This window comes from Sturnira hondurensis, unplaced genomic scaffold (assembly GCF_014824575.4).
Source record: "Sturnira hondurensis isolate 20B ecotype Veracruz unplaced genomic scaffold, ASM1482457v3 Scaffold0004136, whole genome shotgun sequence".
Classification (NCBI taxonomy): Eukaryota; Metazoa; Chordata; class Mammalia; order Chiroptera; family Phyllostomidae; genus Sturnira; species Sturnira hondurensis.
In genome coordinates, this window is record NW_028076767.1 from 5,528,270 (window position 1) to 5,551,349 (window position 23,080).

The 23,080-nt window shown below is 36.6% G+C and overlaps 1 protein-coding gene across 2 annotated transcripts in view; it reads left to right on the top strand.

Annotated features, from left to right (window-relative positions):
- Nucleotides 1-20,928, top strand: part of TRAK2 (trafficking kinesin protein 2) — a 63,750-nt gene extending 42,822 nt beyond the window's left edge. For both annotated transcript variants that reach the window (XM_037043613.1, XM_037043614.1), the window contains exons 10-16: nt 949-1,083; nt 3,064-3,143; nt 3,450-3,653; nt 5,106-5,404; nt 8,447-8,713; nt 14,457-14,574; nt 17,078-20,928. In XM_037043613.1, coding sequence (XP_036899508.1) covers nt 949-1,083; nt 3,064-3,143; nt 3,450-3,653; nt 5,106-5,404; nt 8,447-8,713; nt 14,457-14,574; nt 17,078-17,774 — 1,800 coding nt within the window. In that variant the 3' untranslated portion in view covers nt 17,775-20,928. The remainder of the gene's footprint in view (nt 1-948; nt 1,084-3,063; nt 3,144-3,449; nt 3,654-5,105; nt 5,405-8,446; nt 8,714-14,456; nt 14,575-17,077) is intronic.
- Nucleotides 20,929-23,080: the final 2,152 nt, after the last annotated feature.

Here is a 23,080-nt window from a genome sequence, read left to right on the forward strand (position 1 = left end):
AAAGCATTTAAAAAATTCTATCCCTAAAACTGATAACATGGCAACATCCTTATTGACTAATGGGGAGAACCTTGACTTTTATAAGATTCTTTAGGAATAAGTGACCCTTTTACCTGTTTACCTTAACTAACCCAATAGTTTTTAAAATATCAGGAAAAATAGCAAAAATCTCTTATTTGGTACTTACATAAAAATTCTATATGTTAGATATAATTTAGTGGTTCTTTAGCAAACATAAGAATCACATGGCAGGGTGAATTTTGAATGGAGGTTCCCAAGTATGATCCCCAAAAGTTTCTAATTCAGTAGGTCTGGAATGAGGGCCTAGAATGTGCGGGCCTACATGTTTGATAAGTATCCCGGCCCTGATGGTGCTGTTAATACAGTGTGTATACTATACTTGAAGAAATTTTTGAAGTTAAAATGTACTGTAAAAAGCATATATCTTTTAACATGTTGTGAATATAACAGTGAAAACGGTTCTAAAACAAGGGAGAAGAAACTACTTGTTTAGGACAGTTGAGCACCCTGAAGTCATATACAATACTTTATAGACTTGGTCTTACCATTTACAGACTTCAGAATAATGTTTAAAATATATATATCTAACAGTGTGCTAAATCTGACTTGACCATAACTATTGTATTTCCTCTATAAGATTGTTTAAATGTATGAAGCATTAAATATTGAACTGACAGTTATTGTTGTCCCAGCTACATTTTGGAATTTTAAGAAATCGTGTTTATATATAATTCAAGCATGGCAGCTTGAAATATGTATGTACTCTCCTTGCTTAGTTTGTTTTAGAGTGTTTGTATTGAAATGAATTATATTCATAAACTTAGCTAGCCCTCTGGATAAAATTAATACTTATCCCAATGGGTGTTTTTCCTTCCATTGTCATTTTAGAATATAATAAACTGCACTAATTACCATCCTTTCTTTCAGCTGCATGAGTTACAAGACAGGAATATGGAATGTCTAGGAATGTTACATGAATCCCAAGAAGAAATAAAGGAACTTCGTAATAGATCTGGCCCTGCTGCTCATCTCTACTCCCAGTCATGTGGAGCTTTTTCTGGGGTAACAAACTGAGAAAGATGTTATATATTTAAGGAAATTTGCTTAAAATTACATTGTCCTGAGAATGGTACAGTTTCTGATGATGTAAAGCATCTTAAGAAGAGATAATATGGATTGTCCTTTGATTTAGACCTTATGCAATATATCTAATATATGCAATAAACCCCAGGGAGATTAGGTTCAGGTTTGTTTAAGGACCTCAAGCTCCTTAAACTTGGGTCATCCTTACCCTAGGCCCACTCATCCCACTTATTCAAATAGTGCTCTGTGCATCTAAAATCTTTTATAATAAATCTTGAGTTTCTTGATATACTTAACTTCAGTTAGAATATAGGCCCTATCACCTGGCTGGTGTAGCTCAGTGAATTGAGTGCAGGCCTGCGAACCACACAATCGCGGTTCGATCCCCAGTCAGGGCACATGCCTGGGTTGCAGCCAGTTCCCAGCGAGGTACACACAAGAAGCAACCATACCTTGATATTTCGATCCCTCTCTCCTTCCCTTCCCCTCTAAAGATAAATGAATAAAATCTTTAAAAAAAAATATATAGGCCCTATGGGAACAGGGAATTATATTTATTTCATGAAAACGTCTGAGTATGCCAGAATTTGTAATGTTGGTTCAAAGGCTTATTCTAGCAATCTAGTTCTTAAACATGTACATGTAATCCTGTGAAATTTTTTTAAAAATGTAAATTAAATCATGGTAGATTTTCTGAAGAATATTGAGGGCACATTTTTGTTTTTGAACTTTTTAATTTTGAAAAAATTTTAAGTTTAGAATGAAGTTCCAACAATAGTACAAAAAACTCTCACATATGCTTCACTTAGATTCCTCAGTTTTTAACCATTTGCTACAATCTGCTATATTGCTCTCTTATTTTCTCCTGGACCATTTAACAGTAAGTTGTAGATACACCCTATTTCCCCTTAATACTTCATCAGTGTGTATTCACTAAAAACAAGGGCACTCTCCTATATAACCACACTACCACCACCAATGTCAGAAAATTGACATCAATAAAATACTATAATTGCCAGATGGTGATTTTCTAATTTCATCATGTTTTCAACATTTATCATTCTTTTGTAAGTTAGAGCTTTTCTGTCTCATTTATTCATTTGTTCATTAAGTTATTTCAGTATGGACTCATATATTCCTATTTTAGTCAATTGATTATACCTCTTTTTTTTTTATATATATTCCAGTTGTCCCAGGTATGGCCAGGGGTATCACCTTCAAGTTCATCTTGCCCTTTCCCCTTCCCGGTCCTGGAATCAGCAATTTCTCCAACTTGCTCTGGTTACTTTTACTGAGGGATGGTATTTAGAATCTAAGATCTTGATGCTGTGGGTCCATTGCCTCCAGGCCCTTCAGTAGATGGAGCTGAGAAATAGACGTATGCTTGTATACACACCCACACACACTTCTGTATCTTTCTTTCCATCCATATTGTTCACACCAGCACCTCCAGTTCCAGTCACGGTCAGCGCAGCCCCCTGAGCATGCTGCCGTGCTAGTTGAATTCTCACCTCTGCCCAGGGGAAGGAGAAGCCTGCTTATTTTTCTTTTAATGCTTTTTCTATATTATAAAAGCTGTACATGTTTTATTATAGAAAGTTAGAAGTTACAGAGAAGTTCAAAGAAATTGTTAAATACCATCAAATCCTGCCCTCCACAGAATCACTATTAACATTTTGGTTTATAGCCTTTTGTACCTTTTATTTTTGTGTCTGCACGTGTAATATTTTCTGTTTATCATATTGGTTTTGTCACTGCTTTCCCCCAAAAGTCATTGGTTTTTGTTTAAAAGTTACATTTCCAGGATGTCTTTCTTTTCTTCTATATTTGAATTTCTTGTATTATAACACTAAAAGTTCTGGATTTTGGAGACTCTGTTAATTAATTATAAGGACAAATCATTTCTCCTAGCAGGCTTCTTACATAATTATTTTAGGAATCTCAAACTCTTTTTCTTAGGAATCTCTGGCATCTGAGATTGAGGGGACCATGCGTAAAAAATTGAGTTTGGATGAGGACTCTTTGCTCTGTAAACAAAAGTAAGTACACATCACATACATGAGTTGTTACTCAACCGTTGGGATGGAAATTTAAAAGAAGTCACAATCAAAACTGATAGGTATTACAAAATTCAGTGGTAAATCTGCTTACTTTACAGTTATTTTCCTAATACTCACATTTGTGGGAGTTCTCTTGTTCTGGATTTTGTTTTTTAATGATCTGTCCTAACCTTTAGAGCCTGTTTGGGGTGGCTTTATTTTTTTAATTAGTTACACACACACATCTCTTTTCTAAAGCGCTTAAGCAGTAGGGAGTGGCAATAATGAACACTTCTTTTTAAACAGAGCCCAGCAGAAACGGGTATTCGATACTGTCAGGATTGCCAATGACACACGGGGCCGCTCTGTCCTATTCCCAGCTCTGCCAGCCATTCCAGGCTCCAACCGTTCAAGTGTCATCATGACAGCAAAACCTTTTGAGTCTGGCTTACAACAAACAGAGAACAAAACACTGCTGAGCCAGGGGAGCAACTCGGAGGAGGTTCCATGGTAAGACATAGGTCATGGCAGTGGGAAAAAATCTAAGTTTCATGGCATGTTTCTTGTGGCATCAACATAACGGATTCACATACCCAAATTCTGGCATTGCTCTGTGCCTTCCCACGGAAGTTCTGGAACTGTCATTTTCCACTCAGTAATGATGCCATATGTCTTTGTTGGTAAGACTGATCGCTCATATAATAAAAGTTATTTGGAGTAAAAATGCTACATTTAATTAAGTAATTCAGAATGGAGCTTGCATTAAACTCTGAAATTCTTTTCTACTTTCTTCTTTGGTGTGTCACAGTTTAGATTTAAATCTTCATGTTCAAATTCAAATTTGTTTGAAAGTGTTTGGTCATTGGTAGTTATGCATGGTATCACATGACACCTCATAACCCATGTTCATAATCTCAACTGCTTGGTGCCTTTAGGATAAACAATAAGCATGAATACCTGTTGAGGAAAACTTAGCTTGCTCTTAATTTCCTATTTGTTTAAACTTGGATATTTTTCCACTTTCGTTGAACTGAGTATGTAATTCTGTCCACTGATGTACACATAACTAGAAATTAAACAGCAATTACTGGAAAGTCAGCTGAAAGCTTTTGAAATGTAAATGTTTGGCACCTGAGAGAAACCTTTCCCAACATAGAAATCATTATTCTGGATTTTCAATTGCATGGCCTTGTCTGTAATGATCATGTTCTGCACCCACAGTAGCTTTATGAATTAATACTGCCTTACTTGGGGAGGCTGAACCAACAGATCTGTGTGAATTCTCACATAGTAGCCAGGAGCAACTGCAACTCAGCTTGTTGCTCCTTCTTTTGATATTCAATTGTAACATACCTCTAATTTTCAAAGTGGTGGAAAGTGAAAAAATGTGTGTCACGGGACTATGAAAATGCAGTATTTATAAGTCTTGTTCTTTGCTTTTTAAATATTCTATAATATCCATAGAGGATTCTATGGCTTGAAAAGGTTTTTTTCACATTTTAATATTTTTGAAATTATGTTTTACAGCTATATGACAGAGTTTAATGGGTAGCATTTTTTCTTTCAGAGTAGTACATAAAATAATGTAGTACATAAAATAACAGTGCCTTTTGTAATCAAAGGTATTATAGATTCATGATTATGATAATATTTTTTGACTAAACTGAATTTATAGATGGTCATATTTCATATATCAAATGAAATAGAAAAGTTAGTAAGCACAATATAATATGTATATTTATGCCTATCTGAAGTCACTTGAAACAATCTATAAAAGTGATATGTAATACAGATGATTTTGGTTTGTTGTTACTATTTCTGTAACTGTTTATTCCAGATGCCTAAGAGAAAGTACTGTGTTTTTGAGATCAGTCTTTTGAACATTCACCATTATAAAACGGAGAAGTGTAGGTTGTATTCATGACCCTTACAGACTTACTCAGTGATGTGACTTTCCCATAGGAACATTCATAAGGTGGTTCAACCGGAACCCTCTGGGGATAGTGATTTGGCTACAGCCCTGCATCGCCTTAGTCTGCGGCGACAGAACTACTTAAGTGAGAAGCAGTTCTTTGCTGAAGAATGGGAGCGGAAGATCCAGGTTCTGGCTGACCAGAAAGAAGGGGTCAGTGGCTGTGGCACCCCCACAGAGAGCCTTGCCTCTCTTTGCACTGACCAGTCGGAGATCACAGACTTCAGTAGTGCCAGTTGCCTTCGGTGTTTTATGCCTGAAAAATTACAAATCGTCAAACCCCTTGAAGGTAATAAATCAGCAAAGGCCATTTTTCAGCCATTCTCCTCATTGGCCTTCCCTTCTCCTAGAATTGAGATTTGTATTGTAATTATAAGAACACCGTGTGCAGAAGATACCTTTATTATCCCTAAATACTGAGGTTTGGGTGACAGTGCTTTGCAGTACTTTGTGGAAAATGAATGACAAGATCTGCATTCTCCAGGTCATCAGCCAGCAGTTCTCTTTTACTGATTATTTTTTTAATATAAAGCTGAGGGAAGAAGAGTAAGCTTTTCCTGTCCTTTGCCAAGGAATATCATTGATGACATTTTTATAGTAAGATAAATGAGATATGATAAGTAAAAGTAACCTAGTTGGAATACTTCACCTCTACCTTTTCAAAAAAGAGTTCTTTACCCCAGTAATATCTTCTACTTAGAGGTATATGTGCCTCTATTTTTCTTTTCAGGTCTGTTCATTTCAGTTCATTTTCTCTTCTCTCCTAAGTCAGAACTTGAATTCAAGATAAATTTTTGCTTTATAGAAAATGACAGTCTTCAAATTATTCTCTGCTATTATCACAAGAGAGTATGTATTACAGAAAGCTTTGAGTAGGAAACCTATGAAGACCCCCTCAAACTCAAAGGTTCTGTATCTTAGTTTTATTCATTAATGATCAGTGCTAGTATTTGTCAGAGTTGCCATTTTTAGGATGAAATGACTATACTCATAATTAGACATTGCGTCTGGTACAAATTCTTGGGATAATCATTCAACAGGGCCTATAGACAGGAACCACAGGGTGACATCCTCTGAGGCACATATCTTCCTTCTCAACACTGCTTCTGATCTAATTTCCTATTAAGGGTGTTGTCTTGTCTTTTCACCCCTGCTTTAGATGTCCTTTTTAAAGTTAACTTTTGAAGTAGAAAGATTATTATTTGTATCTTCAACAACTTATCAGTTTTTCACAGAGACCTTCAGTTTTCAAATTTTACCAAAATATTAAGACCAAATAGTTTTATTATTATTATATTTTTACATATATTTTATTGATTGTGCTATTACAGCTGTCCATTTCCCCCTTCATTCCCTTCCACCCTACACACCTCCCACCTACATTCCCCCCCTTTAGTTCAAGTTCTTTGGCTTCTACATTTCCTTTACTATTCTTACCCTCCCCCTTTCTATTTTCTACCTACCCTCTATGCTACTTATTTTCTGTACCTTTTCCCCCTCTCTCCCCCTCCCACTCCCTTATTGATAACCCTCTATGTGATCTCCATTTCTGTGGTTCTGTTCCTGTTCTAGTTGTTTGCTTAGTTTGCTTTTGTTTTTGTTTTTGTTTTAGGTGTGGTTGTTAATAACTGTGAGTCTGCTGTCCTTTCACTGTTCGTATTTTTTATCTTCTTTTTCTTATATAAGTCCCTTTAACATTTCATGTAATAGGGCTTGTTGATGATGAACTCCTTGAACTTGACCTTATCTGAGAAGCATTTTATCTGTCCTTCCATTGTAAATGAAAGCCTTGCTGGATAGATTAATCTTGGTTGTAGGTCCTTGCCTTTCATGACTTGGAATACTTCTTTCCAGCCCCTTCTTGCATGTAAGGTCTCTTTTGAGAAATTGGCTGACAGTCTGATGGGAACTCCTTTGTAGGTAACTGTCTCCCTTTCTCTTGCTGTTTCTAGGATCCTCTCCTTAATTTTAATCTTGAATAATGTAATTATGATGTGCCTTGGTGTGTTCCTTCTTGGGTCCAACTTCTTTAGGACTCTCTGAGCTTCCTGGAAGTCTATTTCCTTTGTCAGATTGGGGAAGTTCTCCTTTATTATTTGTTCAAATAACTTTTCCACTTGTTGCTCTTCCTCTTCTCCTTTTGGCACCCCTATTAATTCGGATGTTGGAACATTTAAAGATGTCCTGGAGGTTCCTAAGCCTCTCCTCATTTTCTTTGAAGTCTTGTTTCTTCATTCTTGTATAGTTGGATGTTTTTTTCTTTCTTCTGGTCCACTCCATTGATTTGAGTCCCAGTTTCCTTCCTATATCACTATTGGTTCCCTGTACATTTTTTTTTGTATTTCACGTAATGCAGCCTTCATTTTTTCATCTAATTTGTGACCAAATTTAACCAGTTCCGTGAGCATCCTCATCACCAGTGTTTTGAACTGTGCACCTGATAGGTTGGCTATGTCTCTATCACTTAACTAAGTGACGTATTTTTCTCTGGAGCTTTGATCTGTTCTTTCGTTTGGGCCATTGTTTTTTGTCTTGATGCGCCTGCTGTGTAGTGAGGGGCGGAGCCTTAGGTATTCTCACAGGTGGGGTAACCCAAGTCTCTGGGTTGTGACACCGTATGTGGGGGAGGGGTCAGAGAGGGAACAATGGCACTTGCTCCATGCTCTTCTGGATTTCAGTCACTTCCCCTGCTTCCCCCAAGCAAACTGGGGCCTTCTGGTGCTGATTCCCATGTGGGTGGATTTGTGTATGTTCTAGGACCCTGTGGATCTCTCCAACAAATTCTCTTATGAGGTTCGGAGTTTCTCCTGCTGCCTTGTCCCCCACATGTGTTTTCAATCAGAGGTTTGAGGCTTTAGTTCCCCACACTGGAACCCTGGGTTTCGAAGTCCGTCTTGCTCCCCAATTGTTTCTCCTGGTTTATTTGCTCGAGAATGTGGGACCTCCCAGTTTGTAATCCACCACCTCGCTGGGTCCATCAGCTGCTGCCTTGCCTGCCCCGGTCCTTCAGCCACTGCCTTGCCGAGAGTTCTCTCTGCCCCGCTGCCTGTCTCCACTCCTACTGGTCTGGATGAATGTGTCTTCTTTAACTTCTTGGTTTTCAGACTTCCATACAGTTCGATTTTCTGTCAGTTCTGGTTGTTTTTTGTTTTTAAATTGTCCTTTTGGTTGTGTGAGGAGGTAGAGTGTGTCTATACCTCCATCTTGGCTCGGAAGTCCCCTCTATTATATTTTTTACACATATATTTTTAGCTCTGCTTTAAGATTTAATATTGTGAGAAATTTATAACATGCCATTTATTTATTTGTTTATTTTTGTCTTCATATTCAGGATCACAAACTCTGCACCACTGGCAGCAGCTTGCTCAACCAAATTTAGGAACCATTCTCGACCCACGACCAGGTGTTATCACTAAAGGCTTTACCCAGTTGCCCAAGGATGCCATGTATCACCTCTCAGATTTAGAAGAGGATGAAGAGGAAGGTATCACTTTTCAGGTTCAGCAACCTCTCCAAGTAGAACAGAAACCTCCAGATCCCAAGCCCATTACAGGAATCTTTCTACCGCCTATTACTTCAGTAGGCGGTCCAGTTACAGGTGAGAAGAGTGCTTGAATATAGTCTAATAACTAGTGTGCTTTGCATCCTGACTTAATACGTGGTCAGCCGACTACCTCTACTAAGTCTCACTGCATTGTACATAGTCTTGTAACATAATGTAAGATAATAAAGATCTATAGCATTTAATGGCTTTTCTAATTCTACTTATCTTAGCCAGCTCACATAAATAGATTAAGCAGAGAGAGATCAATTCAGTCTCTGGTTTGCAAACTTTCTGGGCCCCCGACCTCTGTACATTCTTAAAAATCATTGAGAATTCCAGAGAGCTTATCTATGTGGATTGTGTCTATTGATAATTACCATATTACAAATGAAAACTGAGAAATTCTAAAAGTATTAATTCACTTAAAAATAATAATTACATGTTGATACAAATATGTTTTATGAAAAAGCTATTTTTTAAGTAGTGAGAAGAATGGTTTTACTTTACAATTTTGCAAATCTTTAATTTATGGCTTAATAGAGATAGATTCTCATTTCAGCTTCCACATTCAATTTCTTGTAATTTTTGGTTTTGGTTAAGGAGTGCAAAGAAAATGCAGCCTCACACAGATATGTAGTTGGAAAAGGAAAGAGTATTTTAATAGTCTCTTCAGGTATTTGCAGACATTCTTTAATTTTACACCAAAATATGATAAGTGGTAGTTTAAGGTTTATAGCAATATGGAATCTATTGGATTCAATATTGTAGTAATATGAATTCTATCAGTGAACTTTTCATACTTTGTTGTGTTAAAATCTATTGGACTACCCTACCTTTTTAATGCATTTTTCCCCAGGCATGATTTTGTAACATTACGCATTGGTCATTTGGAAAATACTGATTCACTGCAAGTACAGATCTTCCAAATGTTGGTACTTTTTGTTATATGACATATCTTACTAGATAAGTCTTTTAGTATTAGGAAGCTTTCAAGCTCTCAGTGGTAGATACAAGTTTTCCAAAATTGCATTGTCTCTCAAAAGCTCAAATTTTGTCAGTGACAGCAAGTACTGTCATCTATTTTTCTTTTTCTTTTTTTAAATTTTTTTTATTTTTTATTTAATTATTTTTCAAGTACAGTTTTCTGTCTTTTACTCCTATCCCAGCCCACTGCCCCTGTGCTCCCCACCTCCCTCCCATTTCCACCCCCCTTAGTTGTTGTCCATATGTCCTTTATACTAGTTCCTCTAAATCCCTCCTCTCTTTCCCCTGAAATTCCCTCCCCTCTTCCCTCTGGTTGCTTTCCCCCGTTCTCTATTTTAGTGTCTTTGTTTTTATTTTGCTTGCTTGCTTGTTTTGTTGTTTAAATTCCTGTTAAAGGTGAGATCATATGGTATTTGTCTTTCAACACCTAGCTTATTTCACTCAGCATAATGCTTTCCAGTTCCATCCATGCTGTTGCAAAGGGTAGGAGCTCCTTCTTTCTTTGTGCTGCATAGAATTCCATTGTGTATATGTACTATAATTTTTGGATCCATTCATTTACTGATGGGCACCTAGGTTGCTTCCACCTCTTGGCTATTGTAAATTGTGCTGCTATGAACACTGAAGTGCATAGGTTCTTTTGGGTTGGTGTTTTAGGGTTCTTAGGATATAATCCCAGCAGAGGAATTGCTGGGTCAAAAGGCAGGTCCATTTTTAGTTTTCTTAGAAAATTCCATACTGTTTTCCATAGTGGTTGTACCAGTCTGGAATCCCACCAACAGTGAACTAGGGTCCCCTTTTCCCCACAACCTCTTCAACATTTGTTGTTTGTTGCTTTGTTTATGATTACACCGGCCATTCTTACCTGTGTAAAGTGATGTCTCATTGTGGTTTTAATTTGCATCTCTCTGATAGCTGGTGGTATTGAGCATCTTTTCATATGTCTCTGGATCCTCTGTATGTCCTCCTTGGAGAGGTGTCTGTTCAAGTCCTTTTCCCATTTTTTAATTGGGTTGCTTGTCTTCTTAGCGTGAAGTCGTGTGAGTTCTTTGTATATTTTGGAGATTAAACCCTTGTCTGAGGTCTCATTGGCAAATGTTTTCCCATACAGTTGTATGTCTTTTTATTTTAATACTGTTTTCTTTAGCCACGCAGAAGCTTTTTATTTCGATGAGATCCCATTTGTTTATTCTTTCCTTTATGTTCCTTGCTTTAGGGGACATAGCAGTGAAAAATATTGCTGCGTGAAATATCTGAGATTTTCCTGCCAATGTTCTCCTCTAGGACTTTAATGGTGTCATGGCTTATATTTAAGTCCTTTATCCACCTTGAATTTATTTTGGTGTATGATGTAAGTCAGTGCTCAAGTTTTATTTTTTTGCAGGTAGCTGTCCAGTTCTCCCAACACCATTTGTTGAAGAGGCTATTTTTACTCCATTTTATGTTACTGCCCCCTTTGTCGAATATCAATTGACTGTAGAGAGCTGGGTTTATTTCTGGGCTCTCTGTTCTGTTCCATGGGTCTATGTGCCTGTTTTTATGCCAATACCAGGCTGTTTTGATTATAGTGGCCTTGTGATACAGTTTGATATCAAGTATTGTGATCCCTCCTACTTTGTTCTTCTTTCTCAAAATTGCAGCTGATATTTGGGGTTGTTTATGGTTCCATATAAATTTTTGAAGTGTTTGTTCTATGCCTGTGAAATATGCCATTGGTACTTTGATAGGTATTGCATTGAATCTGTAAATTGCTTTGGGTAGTATGGACATTTTGATGATGTTAATTCTTCCAATCCATGAACACGGTATATGTTTCCATTTGTTTATGTCTTCCTTGATTTCTTTCTTTAGTGTTGTGTAGTTTTCTGTATACAGGTCTTTTACCTCCTTAGTTAGGTTTATTCCCAGGTATTTTATTTTTCTTTTTGCTATATTGAATGGGAGTTTTTTCTTGATTTCAGCTTTTGCTGTTTCATTGTTAGTATACAAAAATGCCTTTGATTTCTGGATATTGACTTTGTATCCCACTGTTTTGCCAAATTCATTTATCACGTCAAGCAGTTTTTGGGTAGAGTCTATAGGATTTTCCATGTACACTATCATGTCATCTGCAAATAATGCCAGTTTTGTTTCCTCCTTTCCAATTTGTATGCCTTTTCTTTCCTTTTCTTGTCTGATCGCTGTGGCTAAAACTTCCAATACTATATTGAAAAGAAGTGGTGAAAGTGGGCAACCTTGTCTTGTTCCTGATCTTAGTGGAAGAGATTTTAGTTTTTGCCCATTGAGTATGATGTTGGCTGTAGGTCTCCTATATATGGCCTTTATTATATTGAGGAATGCTCCTTCTGTTCCCACTTTGCTGAGTGTTTTTATCATAAATGGGTATTGTACCTTATCAAAAGCTTTTTCTGCGTCTATTGATATGATCATGTGATTTTTGTCTTTGCTTTTGTTTATGTGATGTATTACATTTACTGATTTGCGAATATTGAACCATCCTTGCATCCCTGGGATGAATCCCACTTGGTCATGGTGTATGATCTTTTTCATGTATTGTTGGATGCGATTTGCCAATACTTTGTTGAGGATTTTAGCATCTATGTTCATCAGCGATATTGGCCTGAAGTTTTCTTTCTTTGTTGTGTCTTTATCTGGTTTTGGACTTAGGATGATGCTGGTTTCATAAAAAGAGTTGGGGAGTTTTCCATCATTTTGGATTTTTTGGAATAGTCTGTGAAGAATCGGGGTTAGCTCTTCCTTAAAAGCTTTGTAGAATTCTCCTGTGAAACCACCTGGTCCAGGGCTTTTGTGTGATGGGAGTTTTTTGATTACTGTTTCAATTTCATCTGCTGTTATTGGCCTGTTCAGGTTTTCTGCTTCTTTTTCATTGAGTTTTGGAAGATTATATTTTTGTAGAAATTTGTCCATTTCACCTAGGTTTTTAAATTTCTTGGCATACAATTCATAGTAATTTCTTACAATTCCTTCTATTTCTGTGATATCAGTTGTAATCTCTCCTTTTTCATTTCTGATTGTGTTTGTGTCCTCTCTTTTTTGATGAGCCTACTTAAAGGCTTGTCTATTTTGTTTATCTTTTAAAAAAACAGCTCTGGGATTCATTGATCCTTAGAATTGTGCTTTTAGTCTCTATGTCATTTAATTCTGCTCTGATCTTGGTTATTTCCTTCCTTCTACTTGCTCTGGGCTGTCTTTTTTTGTTGTTCCTTGAGTTCTTGCAGGCGTCGGGTTAGGCTGTTTGTTTGAAATGTTTCCATCTTCTTTAGGTAAGCCTATATTGCTATGAACTTCCCTCTCAGGACTGCCTTCACTGTGTCTCATAAGTTTTGGGTTGTTATGAGTTCATTTTCATTTGTTTCCAGAAACTTTTTGATTTCTTCCCTAACTTCATTCTTGACCCATTCATTGTTCAATCTCCATGATTTTGGGTGTTTGGGGTTTTTTCCTTTGGGTTGGTTTCCACTTTCAGTCCCTGGTCAGAGAAAATGCTTGGTATGATTTCAATTTTCTTGAATTTGTTGAGGCTCGTTTTGTGTCCTTTGAAAATGTCCCATGTGCATTTGAAAAGAATGTGTATTTAGCTTTTTGGGGATGAAGGGCTCTATTATATCAGTTAAGTCCATTTCATCTATGTCATCTATTTTTCTTGAAGAGACAGTTTCACTACATTCATTTTTAAGAAAATTTCTGCCTAATATTTAAGTCTGAATAACAATGGTTTGTCTATTAGTTCTTTCAAGTGAAAATGGTGTCCCACAAAAAATTTTAACTCAGTTGCACATGTGCTTTTCCTCTAGTATCTTGGTAAGCCACAGAGTTCTTAATACTTCCTTCCCATTTTGTCACACACAATACTAAAAAGATTCAAGAGCCCTGGCTGGTGTGGCTCACTGGGTTCAGCGCTTCCTGTGAACCAAAGGTTGCCAGTTCAATTCCCAGTCAGGGCACATGCCTACATTGTGGGCCAGGTCCCTAGTTGGGGGTGCACAAGAGACAACTACACATTGATGTTTCTCTCCCTCTCTTTTTCCCTTCCCTTTCTCCAAAAATAAATAAATAAAATCTTTTGAAAAACTAAATAAAAAAAGATTCAATAGTCAAGATTTAATGAATACTTTTTACTGCTTCATCAAAGACATTCTTATGTGAATTTGACATTTTGTTTTGTTGTTGTTTTTAACATTTTTTTATTGTTGTTCAAGTGCAGTTTTCTGCCTTTCCTTCTACCCCTCTTCACTACCCCATTGTTGTTGTTTTTTAATGCTATGAGTAGACAACAGTGAATAATCCTAGTACAACTTAGTGCCATTGCCTTGATTTGTGCTAAGGAGTCAGTAGTCTTACCCCACATTACTTTTGGACCAGCAGTGCAAATGCCAACCCAATTGGAAAGGCAAATAGTATCTTTGCAATGCTTGAAAGTAGTTTTGATCTATAGCCTCCTACAACAAGGTCTGTAAACTTTGAGAACCACTGGAGTGGGTAGTTTGGTTAAACAGATTGAATGACTAGATCTTGGTGGTGGTTGTTAATGGTTTTTTTTTTTTTTCAGAATGGGTTTTTCTCTTATTTCTAAGTTATTCGTAATCTTTTTAAATTAGTTTTTTTTAAAAGCATTGAAGGATTCGGCTACATGCAAACAATCAATACTAATACAATATTATATATATTTTATTTTAGACTTGGGGATTTTTGTACAAATGATACTGGAAAAGTGCTGTATTATTAATAAATAATAATGAAATTTTTATATTATTAACCTGGTCTTTCAATTTTGTGTTTGATTCCCTAAAAGTCTCTACTTCAGTTGCAACCTCAAACCCAGGAAAGTGTCTGTCATGCACAAACTTGACATTCACCTTCACCACCTGTAGGATATTACATCCCTCTGATATCACTCAGGTTACCCCCAGGTAGGTCTGGGCAATTTGAGGCTTTACTTCTTTCCTCAACTATGTTTTTATGAATTTCTTTTAAAAATTACCTTCATTTTAATGAATTTTAATGTTCTGTGATAATTTGTCTTTAGAATATTTTCACACTGTATTTTCTTGTTTGATCACTATAAGTCTTTGAAGCAGGCAAGGGAAGTGAGTATGTGTTGTGTAAACAAAGAAAATGAGGCATGGAAAGTTCATGTGACTAGTGCAGGGCAGACAGGTAGTAAATGGCCCAACAGGGACTATGCCTACAGTTAGCCAAACTGTAGGCATAGTGATCAGTAGAATTGATCATGGAATTAAAGAACCAGTCCTCTCCATACCAGAGTGTCCTCAATTCTGACAGCACCTGCAAGATCATGGGATTCCCAAAACTACTCTCTGGTTCAATTAATTTGCTAAAAGGACCCAGAACCCTACTGAATGCTGTTACGCTCATGGTAACTGTTTATTACAAAGAAAGGGCACAGGTTAAAATTAGCCAAAGAAAGAGATGCATAGATCAGAGTCTGGGAGGGTTTCACTTGCAAAGCTTCCCTTGTCCTTAGGATTCATGACTTCTCGCATTGATATATGATAGTTCACACAGAGTATTGCCAGCCAGTGTCCAGATTTTGCTTGACGCTTCATTGCATAGGATGATTGATTGATTAATTGATTACCTTTATGATTGACTTTTCTTCCAGGTCCACCCACCCAAAGCCACCACCCTAATTCACATGGTTAATCTTTCTGACATGGCCAGGCCCCCACCTACAACTGTTGGGTGTGTCCAGACCACCCCAGGATTTACTGTGGCCAGCCTCCGACCTAAAAAAAGACACTTCTGTCAGATATGGCATAGATTACCTCCCAGAAGCTAAGAGCAAAGGCCAGATCCCTCTAGACAAGGCCAAAGTATTTACAACACAGGCAAGAGCATGGATATTCCAACATGTAGTTGAGGAATCTCAACTTAATAAGCCATATTGCTGCTATTCCTAGCCTAGCAACTCCCAAATAGAATCTAAGGTAGTCTTCAAAAATATGTATAACATTGTAGTGATACTATTAATTAGAAGGAGAGAAGAAAAATAAAGCAAAGAATAATCAAGAGTAAAGCTATAAAATGGATAGAGGAATAAAGCTAGTGTGAAAATCGTACCATAAAGTTTTATATACTTGCTAAGGTGAGCCCTGTATTTGAGTCTTTACCTTCCAGCTACTGGTGTGGAGGGAAATAACATTATGATTCACAGTGTCTATTAGATAGAAGCAAATCAGTTATTTAGGGAAGCATCTGGGTGATATCCAGTGATCTCAATAAAGTCTGTAATGAACAGATATATCTGCAATCTCTCTACATTGTTCTTATAGTCAACAAAACAAATTTTATAAAATTGGTTCCTGAGGGGACTCTCAACTCAGGTTGTTGCCATCATATGAAGTGTACAACTTGGAAAAGAACAGACAAATTGTACTGTAAAGTAGGGACAAGGAGGTGGGACCCTGACAGGACAGTGTATGGACCTCATCAGTTCAGAGATTTTTAGTTTAACCAAACAGTCAGTTGTTTGTATTTTGCTTATTTTATACTAGTTAGTACTTTGGAAAGTTTATTTAGTAATTCTACACTTGCATTTTGTTCATAACCTTTAAAAATCTTGATATCTTCATATACTGAGTATTTTCTCTTGAAGTGAAAGTTCACCTATTAAATATGGTAACATTGGGGGATAAATTGACTAAAGAAATATCCTCCCCATTCTATCAACATTTCTTGCTTAATTTTTTTCTTTGTTAGAAAAAAAAGAGAAGAAGAAAAAGAAAGATTCTAATAGGTGTTAAAGCTTTAAGTTTTAATTGTCCAGAAACATATGTTCTAAGTTAAGGTTGAGACACATTTGTTTGATGATATCCTTATACTATTACTCTTTGGAATTAATATTCTTGAAAATTAAAATATAGCAATTAGAACTTTATTCTTAGTAATATAAAATTGAAAGACTAAAAAGAAATCAATTTCTCCTTTGAAGAACATCTGATTTAATTATGAAAGATTGTATTTTCTAAAATGTTAATTGTTTTCTCATAGGTTATTGTCTCTTGGAGTATTTCACTTTTTGGAATGGATATACTAATAAAAATTTCTAGAGGTTACTGTCTTTAATATTTAAATTTCTTTGATTTCTGTCATAAAATTTAATTATATTCCCATAATTATATAAAGTTAGAACTTAAGAATAGATTATTTGAGTATAGTAAACTTTCATATCCTATGAAATGTTTCAGTAAGTTTATAACTAAGTTACAAATTACAAATAATTAGCCAGTCATTGAAGTAACATCAAAATTTTCATTCCACAGATCTCTACCACAGAGTTCAGTTACTGGCCTATTCCTCTATATTTACTGGGGATAACTACTGTAATTACTTAAATACTGACTTAGAGATGGCTTTTTATTTTTAAACTGTCTTCCCTGCATTTTTTTAAAGCTCTGGATTCCCTTCATTATCCTGCGGAAGTAGCAGTAGCAGTTCATCAAACACGGCGGTGAATTCTCCTGCTATGCCCTATAGACTAAGCATTGGTGAATCAATCACCAACCGACGAGATTCCACTGTAACCTGCAGTAGCACCATGAGCTTGGCCAAACTTCTACAAGAGCAAGGCATCTCTGCTAAAGTGTACCATAGCCCAGTTTCAGCAAACTCCCTCCTTCAGCCTCTGCCTAAAGCCCTGGCTATCCCTTCCACACCTCCAAATTCACCATCTCACTCACCTTGCTCTTCTCCTTTGCCCATTGAGCCTCGAGTACATCTTTCAGAAAATTTTTTGGCCTCCCGACCAGCTGAAACATTCCTCCAGGAGATGTATGGCTTGAGACCTTCCCAGAACCCTCCTGATGTTGGCCAAAGGAAGATGAACTTAGTAGACAGGCTGAAGAGACTGGGGATAGCCAGAGTGATCAAGACCCCCAATGCCCAGGAAAATGGAAGAAGCCAAGAGGCAGAAATTGGTCTTCAAAGAACAGACTCTACTGTTTATTTAAAGTCAGGTAGTAATTTATTGAGTGGATTGAGAAGGAATCAGAGTCTTCCAATCATGATGGGTAGCTTTGGCACCTCAGTTTGCACATCCTCATCCAAAATGGGTATCTTGAAGGAGGACCGAGATTCAGCAGATAACTGACCTCTTATACAAATCAGCACATGCAGGATAGATTTGCACTGATACAGGTAGTCTGGTCTGATGGACAGAAAAGGAATGTTGTAGATGGGTTGTGAATGTGGAAAGAGGAAAGTGAAAGGTTGGAAACATTTGGGATGAGGGAGGCTTTAATGAATGAGGTCTAATAAATTGAAAGTATAAATGAATGGGTCATGAGTATTTGGAGACAGAAAAGGAAAAAAGACTTAATACACTCCTTCAGTTGGGTTTTCTTGTCTTGAAAATAAAAAGTGACCAGAAAATAAATTAAGTAATATTGAAATACACCAGGAATACTTAATTTACTAGCACATTTACTTTTTGGTGAGCATAGGCATAGAATACCCAGGTTAGGAGGAGGTGGGAAGAGACAAGGAACAGCTTTGTTGCTGAAAGAAAGCTGTTCTGGAAGGTTGGAGTAAGCTTGGTCTGTTACGGAGACAACAGTGAGGTGGCTCTTATGTTTTCTCTGTTGATGTCTTGCTAAATTATACTTCCATCAAATGGCAAGCTCACAGCATTAGCAAGCAAGGAATTTTACTTTTTTCATAAAATCAGAGTAGTGCAGACTCTCATTTTGGTTTCTGTTTTCAGGCCTTTGAATCTCGGGGAGCCCAAACACCACCCAAATTCCTTTTGTACTTGTGATTAACAAAAGTTCATTTTTTAAATCTATATTTTTATACAACATCCTAAAACACAACATGTGTGGAGGTAGGAGGAATTTATTTTAAGAAGGAAATACGGGCAAATTAGAATCAAGTAAACTTGTTTTCAGAATATTTCTTCTGGTAAGTGTAGTGGCCAAGGAGTATGAACATAATTGAATTTCCTTGGAGGCTGGATGGGGTTAAATCAGAAGTACAATCAGTAGGAATTAGAGATTGTCTATGTATGTCTGTACATTTTTTAATAAGGAAAGTTGGTTGCAACTAAGCTTTTTCGAAAGTGTTCTATGCATATTTTTAATGAAAGATAACATGTATTTGCACAAAAATTCTCAGGCACATTAACTTATTTATTTAAGCTGAAGTAAAAACCCAGGTGCTTGCTTTGAGACTTGTGTTTTAAATGTAAAATAAAATTAAAACACATCTGCCTTTTTCTAGGTATCTGTGAATTTATAGAATGAACTTTTTAAAGGGAGAGTCAAAGCTCTTGCTTTTTCTCTGGTTCTTTGTTTATTTTTTACAAAATATGTGAAATAACAACATGAACCTTGAGAAATGAGTTTTCAGCCTTGTGACAAATTGGCTGTGAATTGGGAAGAAATAGATCTGTTTTCTGGGTGCTTGACCTGGCTTAATCTCGACAGGGCCATTCAGGAAGAGTACCATTATGTGAAAGGCATGGTGGAGAGGTGAGGAAAGGGGCTAATTAATTCATTTTTGAAAATGGGAGGCATTGACTTTTTGGTGGTTAATTTGCAGATCTTTGGTTGTTACTTAACTGAATTTTCTGAATTAGTCTTGCTCCTCTGGTTCCCACCAATATATTTACTCCCAAGTCAAAGGAGTTCCCTTCCTCTTTCCTCTTGAGGTGCCTTTCCTACATGAAGAGCTATGTGCTCAAAGGGGTAGAAAAACCCACGTTCATGTAGTGGTAAGAATGTTTGCGTTTTCCATGCTTTTTGTAATCTTTTAACAAAGCTTTTCTAGATAAATTTCTTAAAAACAGAAAGTGAAAGTATCCTCCTCCCTTTTTCTCTTCTCTCGGTCATGCTGAGGTCAGCAGACGGTACACATACATGTTTAGAAAAGATTTCATCAGGTGTATCAGTGAATTTAAGTGTCCCTGAATGTGGTAGGCATTGGCCAGAAGAATTCCTGATGTTATATTTCCATAATATCCCAATTTGCTTTTTAAAAAATGGTGTCTGAGTTTCTACTTCATAAGTAACTCTGGGGTGCTTATTTTAGGTGATTCTTAGTTTTTTATTTATTCTCTAAGAAAGTAATCTTCCTGTTGCCAGTTTCTAAGACATCAGGAAGTAAAGTGTAGGGCCAGAGAGTAATACAAAATGTTAAATTGTCAGATTTATGTATATTATATAAATATAAATATCTATAAGATTCTGGAGTATTCTATATAATTAGTATACTTTTCTGTAATCAGTGCTAAAATGATCAATTTGGAGACAGGGCAAGGGCATATTCACACCAAATAAAGCACATCTGATTAAAGAAAATCAACTTAAGTTTTAAATTGATGTTGCCGTTCCACCAGAAACTTGATCATTGTATACTGTTGCATGCTTGTCTCTAGAAATGAATTCCATCTTGAATTGGATTTTACTGTTTTCTGAAGTTTCCGCCTAAAATCATTTTTCGTATGGCCTGAGAATCTCTATTATAACAACTTGTGTGCAAAGCATAGTAAGAAGAACTGGAGCCTTGTAGCAAGTTCCTCCTTAACATTTTAGGTTTTCTATATCAACTGTGTATGTACTACTATGCCAGTATAGGAAACACCAATCTTTTATTCCTCCTTTAAGGTTTCCAGTGATTATACTGCAGGTATTTTTGAGTATCCTATGATATACTGGGAAAGATACCTTCCTAAGATCAGAATTAGAGGTTTTCATGAATTGTGATGATCCCAAATCTTCTGTAATCTTAGGCATGCATCTTAGGGAAAAGTTAATGATCATTGTTAAAGTAATTTTTAAAAGAGTTTTATACTATATGTCTTCATTTGACACAAATGAACAGATTCTGTCAAAGGGGAGAAATAAGTTAGAGGTCATGAGAGCCACTTCTTGAATGTGTATTATGTACAGTATTCAAAGCCTGTTTTATTTTTTTCTGACCATTCTAGTACATAATTAGTAGTATTTGTTAGTTACTAACATTGACTTTTGACATCTGAACCAGGGCTCTTGAGTGTTCGTTTGTCCACTCCTTTGATGTTGGGTGCCTGCAGGCTTATACTCCAAATGCAGCAAGTGTCTTTACTGAGTGGATTGCATTGCACAGCACAGCTACCTAGGAGTGGCAAAGTACCCTCTGGGGCAGCCGGGGAAATACTGATGTTTGCTATCTGGGCTTGACTTTGTCAAACAGCTCTTTGTGGCACCCAGCTTTGCTTTGTCAAATGTAAATCAGATAATAAATATGAGTATCTTCTTAAATTTTCATTTGTCTTCCTGTATATTTGTCCCAGTTCTTTTTGCAGATAGTCCTGCATAAAGTCTTTTCATTATAGTTTTTTTTTTCTGTACAGAAAACAACCTCTATTAACCAAACCAACAATAGTCATAAGTACTGAACAGATCTTTACTATATTTTCTTAAGATATTTTTAAAAAACAGAATAGAGGGAGTGTGAAGCAATTCTTTTCTTGGTGTCCACAGTGTATTGTTTATCAACAAAGAAGCTTCATTCTGTAACCACAAAGAAGTTTCATTTCTTTAGCAGAAATTTTCTCCCTTTCCTTTTCATTCAAACTGGCCTCATCAAGCATCTGACTCAATGGTTTCCTCCTCCCTTGCAAGTCCACTTCCTTAATCATTAAGCCCTCAGGGTAGTGAGATTCTGATTAGCATCAAATAGTCTTAGGAACAAGAGTGACCACAGAGACAAGGGTTTCCATCAAACTAGAGATAATACTAGGTGTCTGTTTTGTTTCAGCTCTAGGCCTAGAAAAGTGGCAAAACCAGACTAAGCAAGGCTATGGCTGACATCAGCACTGACCAACTACCCCCTACGCTAGTGTTGATCAACCGTAGAGACCAGGACTGTAACTCCCTTAGTCGTCATGATTATTTTTCCCCTATATAACCTATCTCCTAGAAGCCAGGTCTTTGAGCATTAGCTCACCTGTGACTCTGGGCCTGGGTCACCTCCTAAAAATAAAGCTTGCTTTCTTTGCTGGAAACTCCTGCTCATGTTTTTTACTGGGCTTTGATGTACACCGGCAAATGGACCCCTTTAGTTTGGTAACAAGTTTTAGCTATTTAAAAACTTTCCAAGAAACTGAATTTGAAAATTTAGTAGACTCCAATAGGAAATGTTATTTGGTGTTCTCTTCTCTGTCACAATTTAGTTGCAGTATATTTTTAAAATTCATTTAATATCCATTTAGAATTGTGAACATTTTGTGAAGAGTAAAGGAAGCATGAGTCTCTATTTCTTTGATAAAATATTTAGAGATACTTCCAGCATCTTTGTGTTTTCTTTCACAAACCATTTTCAGTAGATATACAAAGTAAGTCCAATAATCTTTTGATGAGGGTAAAGATTTGATACTTTCAGCATCCTATTGACTTCCATCTCTGTTTTATTAAGTTTGAGTTATGCTAGTATCAAGTTTTGTTTTTCATTAGTTTTTTTTTTTAATAAGAGCCAAATGCCATAAAATTTTCAAATGAACAAATGCTATTGTGCAGTTTTGGCAAAGATGCTGTAAAATACAAGGCTGTGTTATCAGCAATAACATGAAAGGTTTTGTTCTTCAGTTCAAGAAAGTATGAGAAAATGTACCAAAGGTGATGTGAGATTAGTTAGAGAAAAAAATAAAAAAAGGCAAATTATAAAAATCAAAGTATTATTTCATAAAATGTATTTGTCTTGCCTTAGCAAAATCATTAATGGTCCTCTTTCTGGGTCTTTGGGGAAAAAAGGAACCTTTAATGCAATGCCAAAATGTTCCTAAATTCAATCAAAGAGCAGTTTACACTTAGCCCCCCAAAAGCCTGCATTTCTTTCCTGTCTGCCATTTAGAACTGACAGAGTTGTACTAATGTCTAAAATGAGTAAAGTAAGAAAAAAAATCCCCAAGTAGTGGTTAATTAGTGCTAAGCCTTGACCAAGTCAAGTGGCTGGGGTTTTCCTTCAGAAACTTCACCTTTGTTTATAGCCAGTGATCACATAAGACCCAAATCCTACTCTTTTAAAATCATAAAGAGAGCATTTAAATATAAAGTTTAACAATAAACAGACACAAAGTAAATATTTGATCTCCAGCTGGAGATGGATTTGACTAGATGACTAGTCAAATCTATCCATCATTCTCTTTGTAACATCTTTCCCTTCTAGCCTTTAAAGTCTGTCTCCATCTAATCTGCTCATGGTACTTGCAGTTGTGGTAGGCAGACATACATGAGCAGAGCAAGGACAATGGAGCAGGTACAGGAGAGCACCACAATGGAAAGCCCGGGGTGGGTAGCAATGGGCAAAACTGGGAAAACAGGGAACTCACCCCCAGGGTAACCTTTCCTCCCCTAGCATATTGCTGGCCATGCAGTTTAGGCCCCCTGACTTTTCGTATAGCTGGTTATGCAGTTCGGG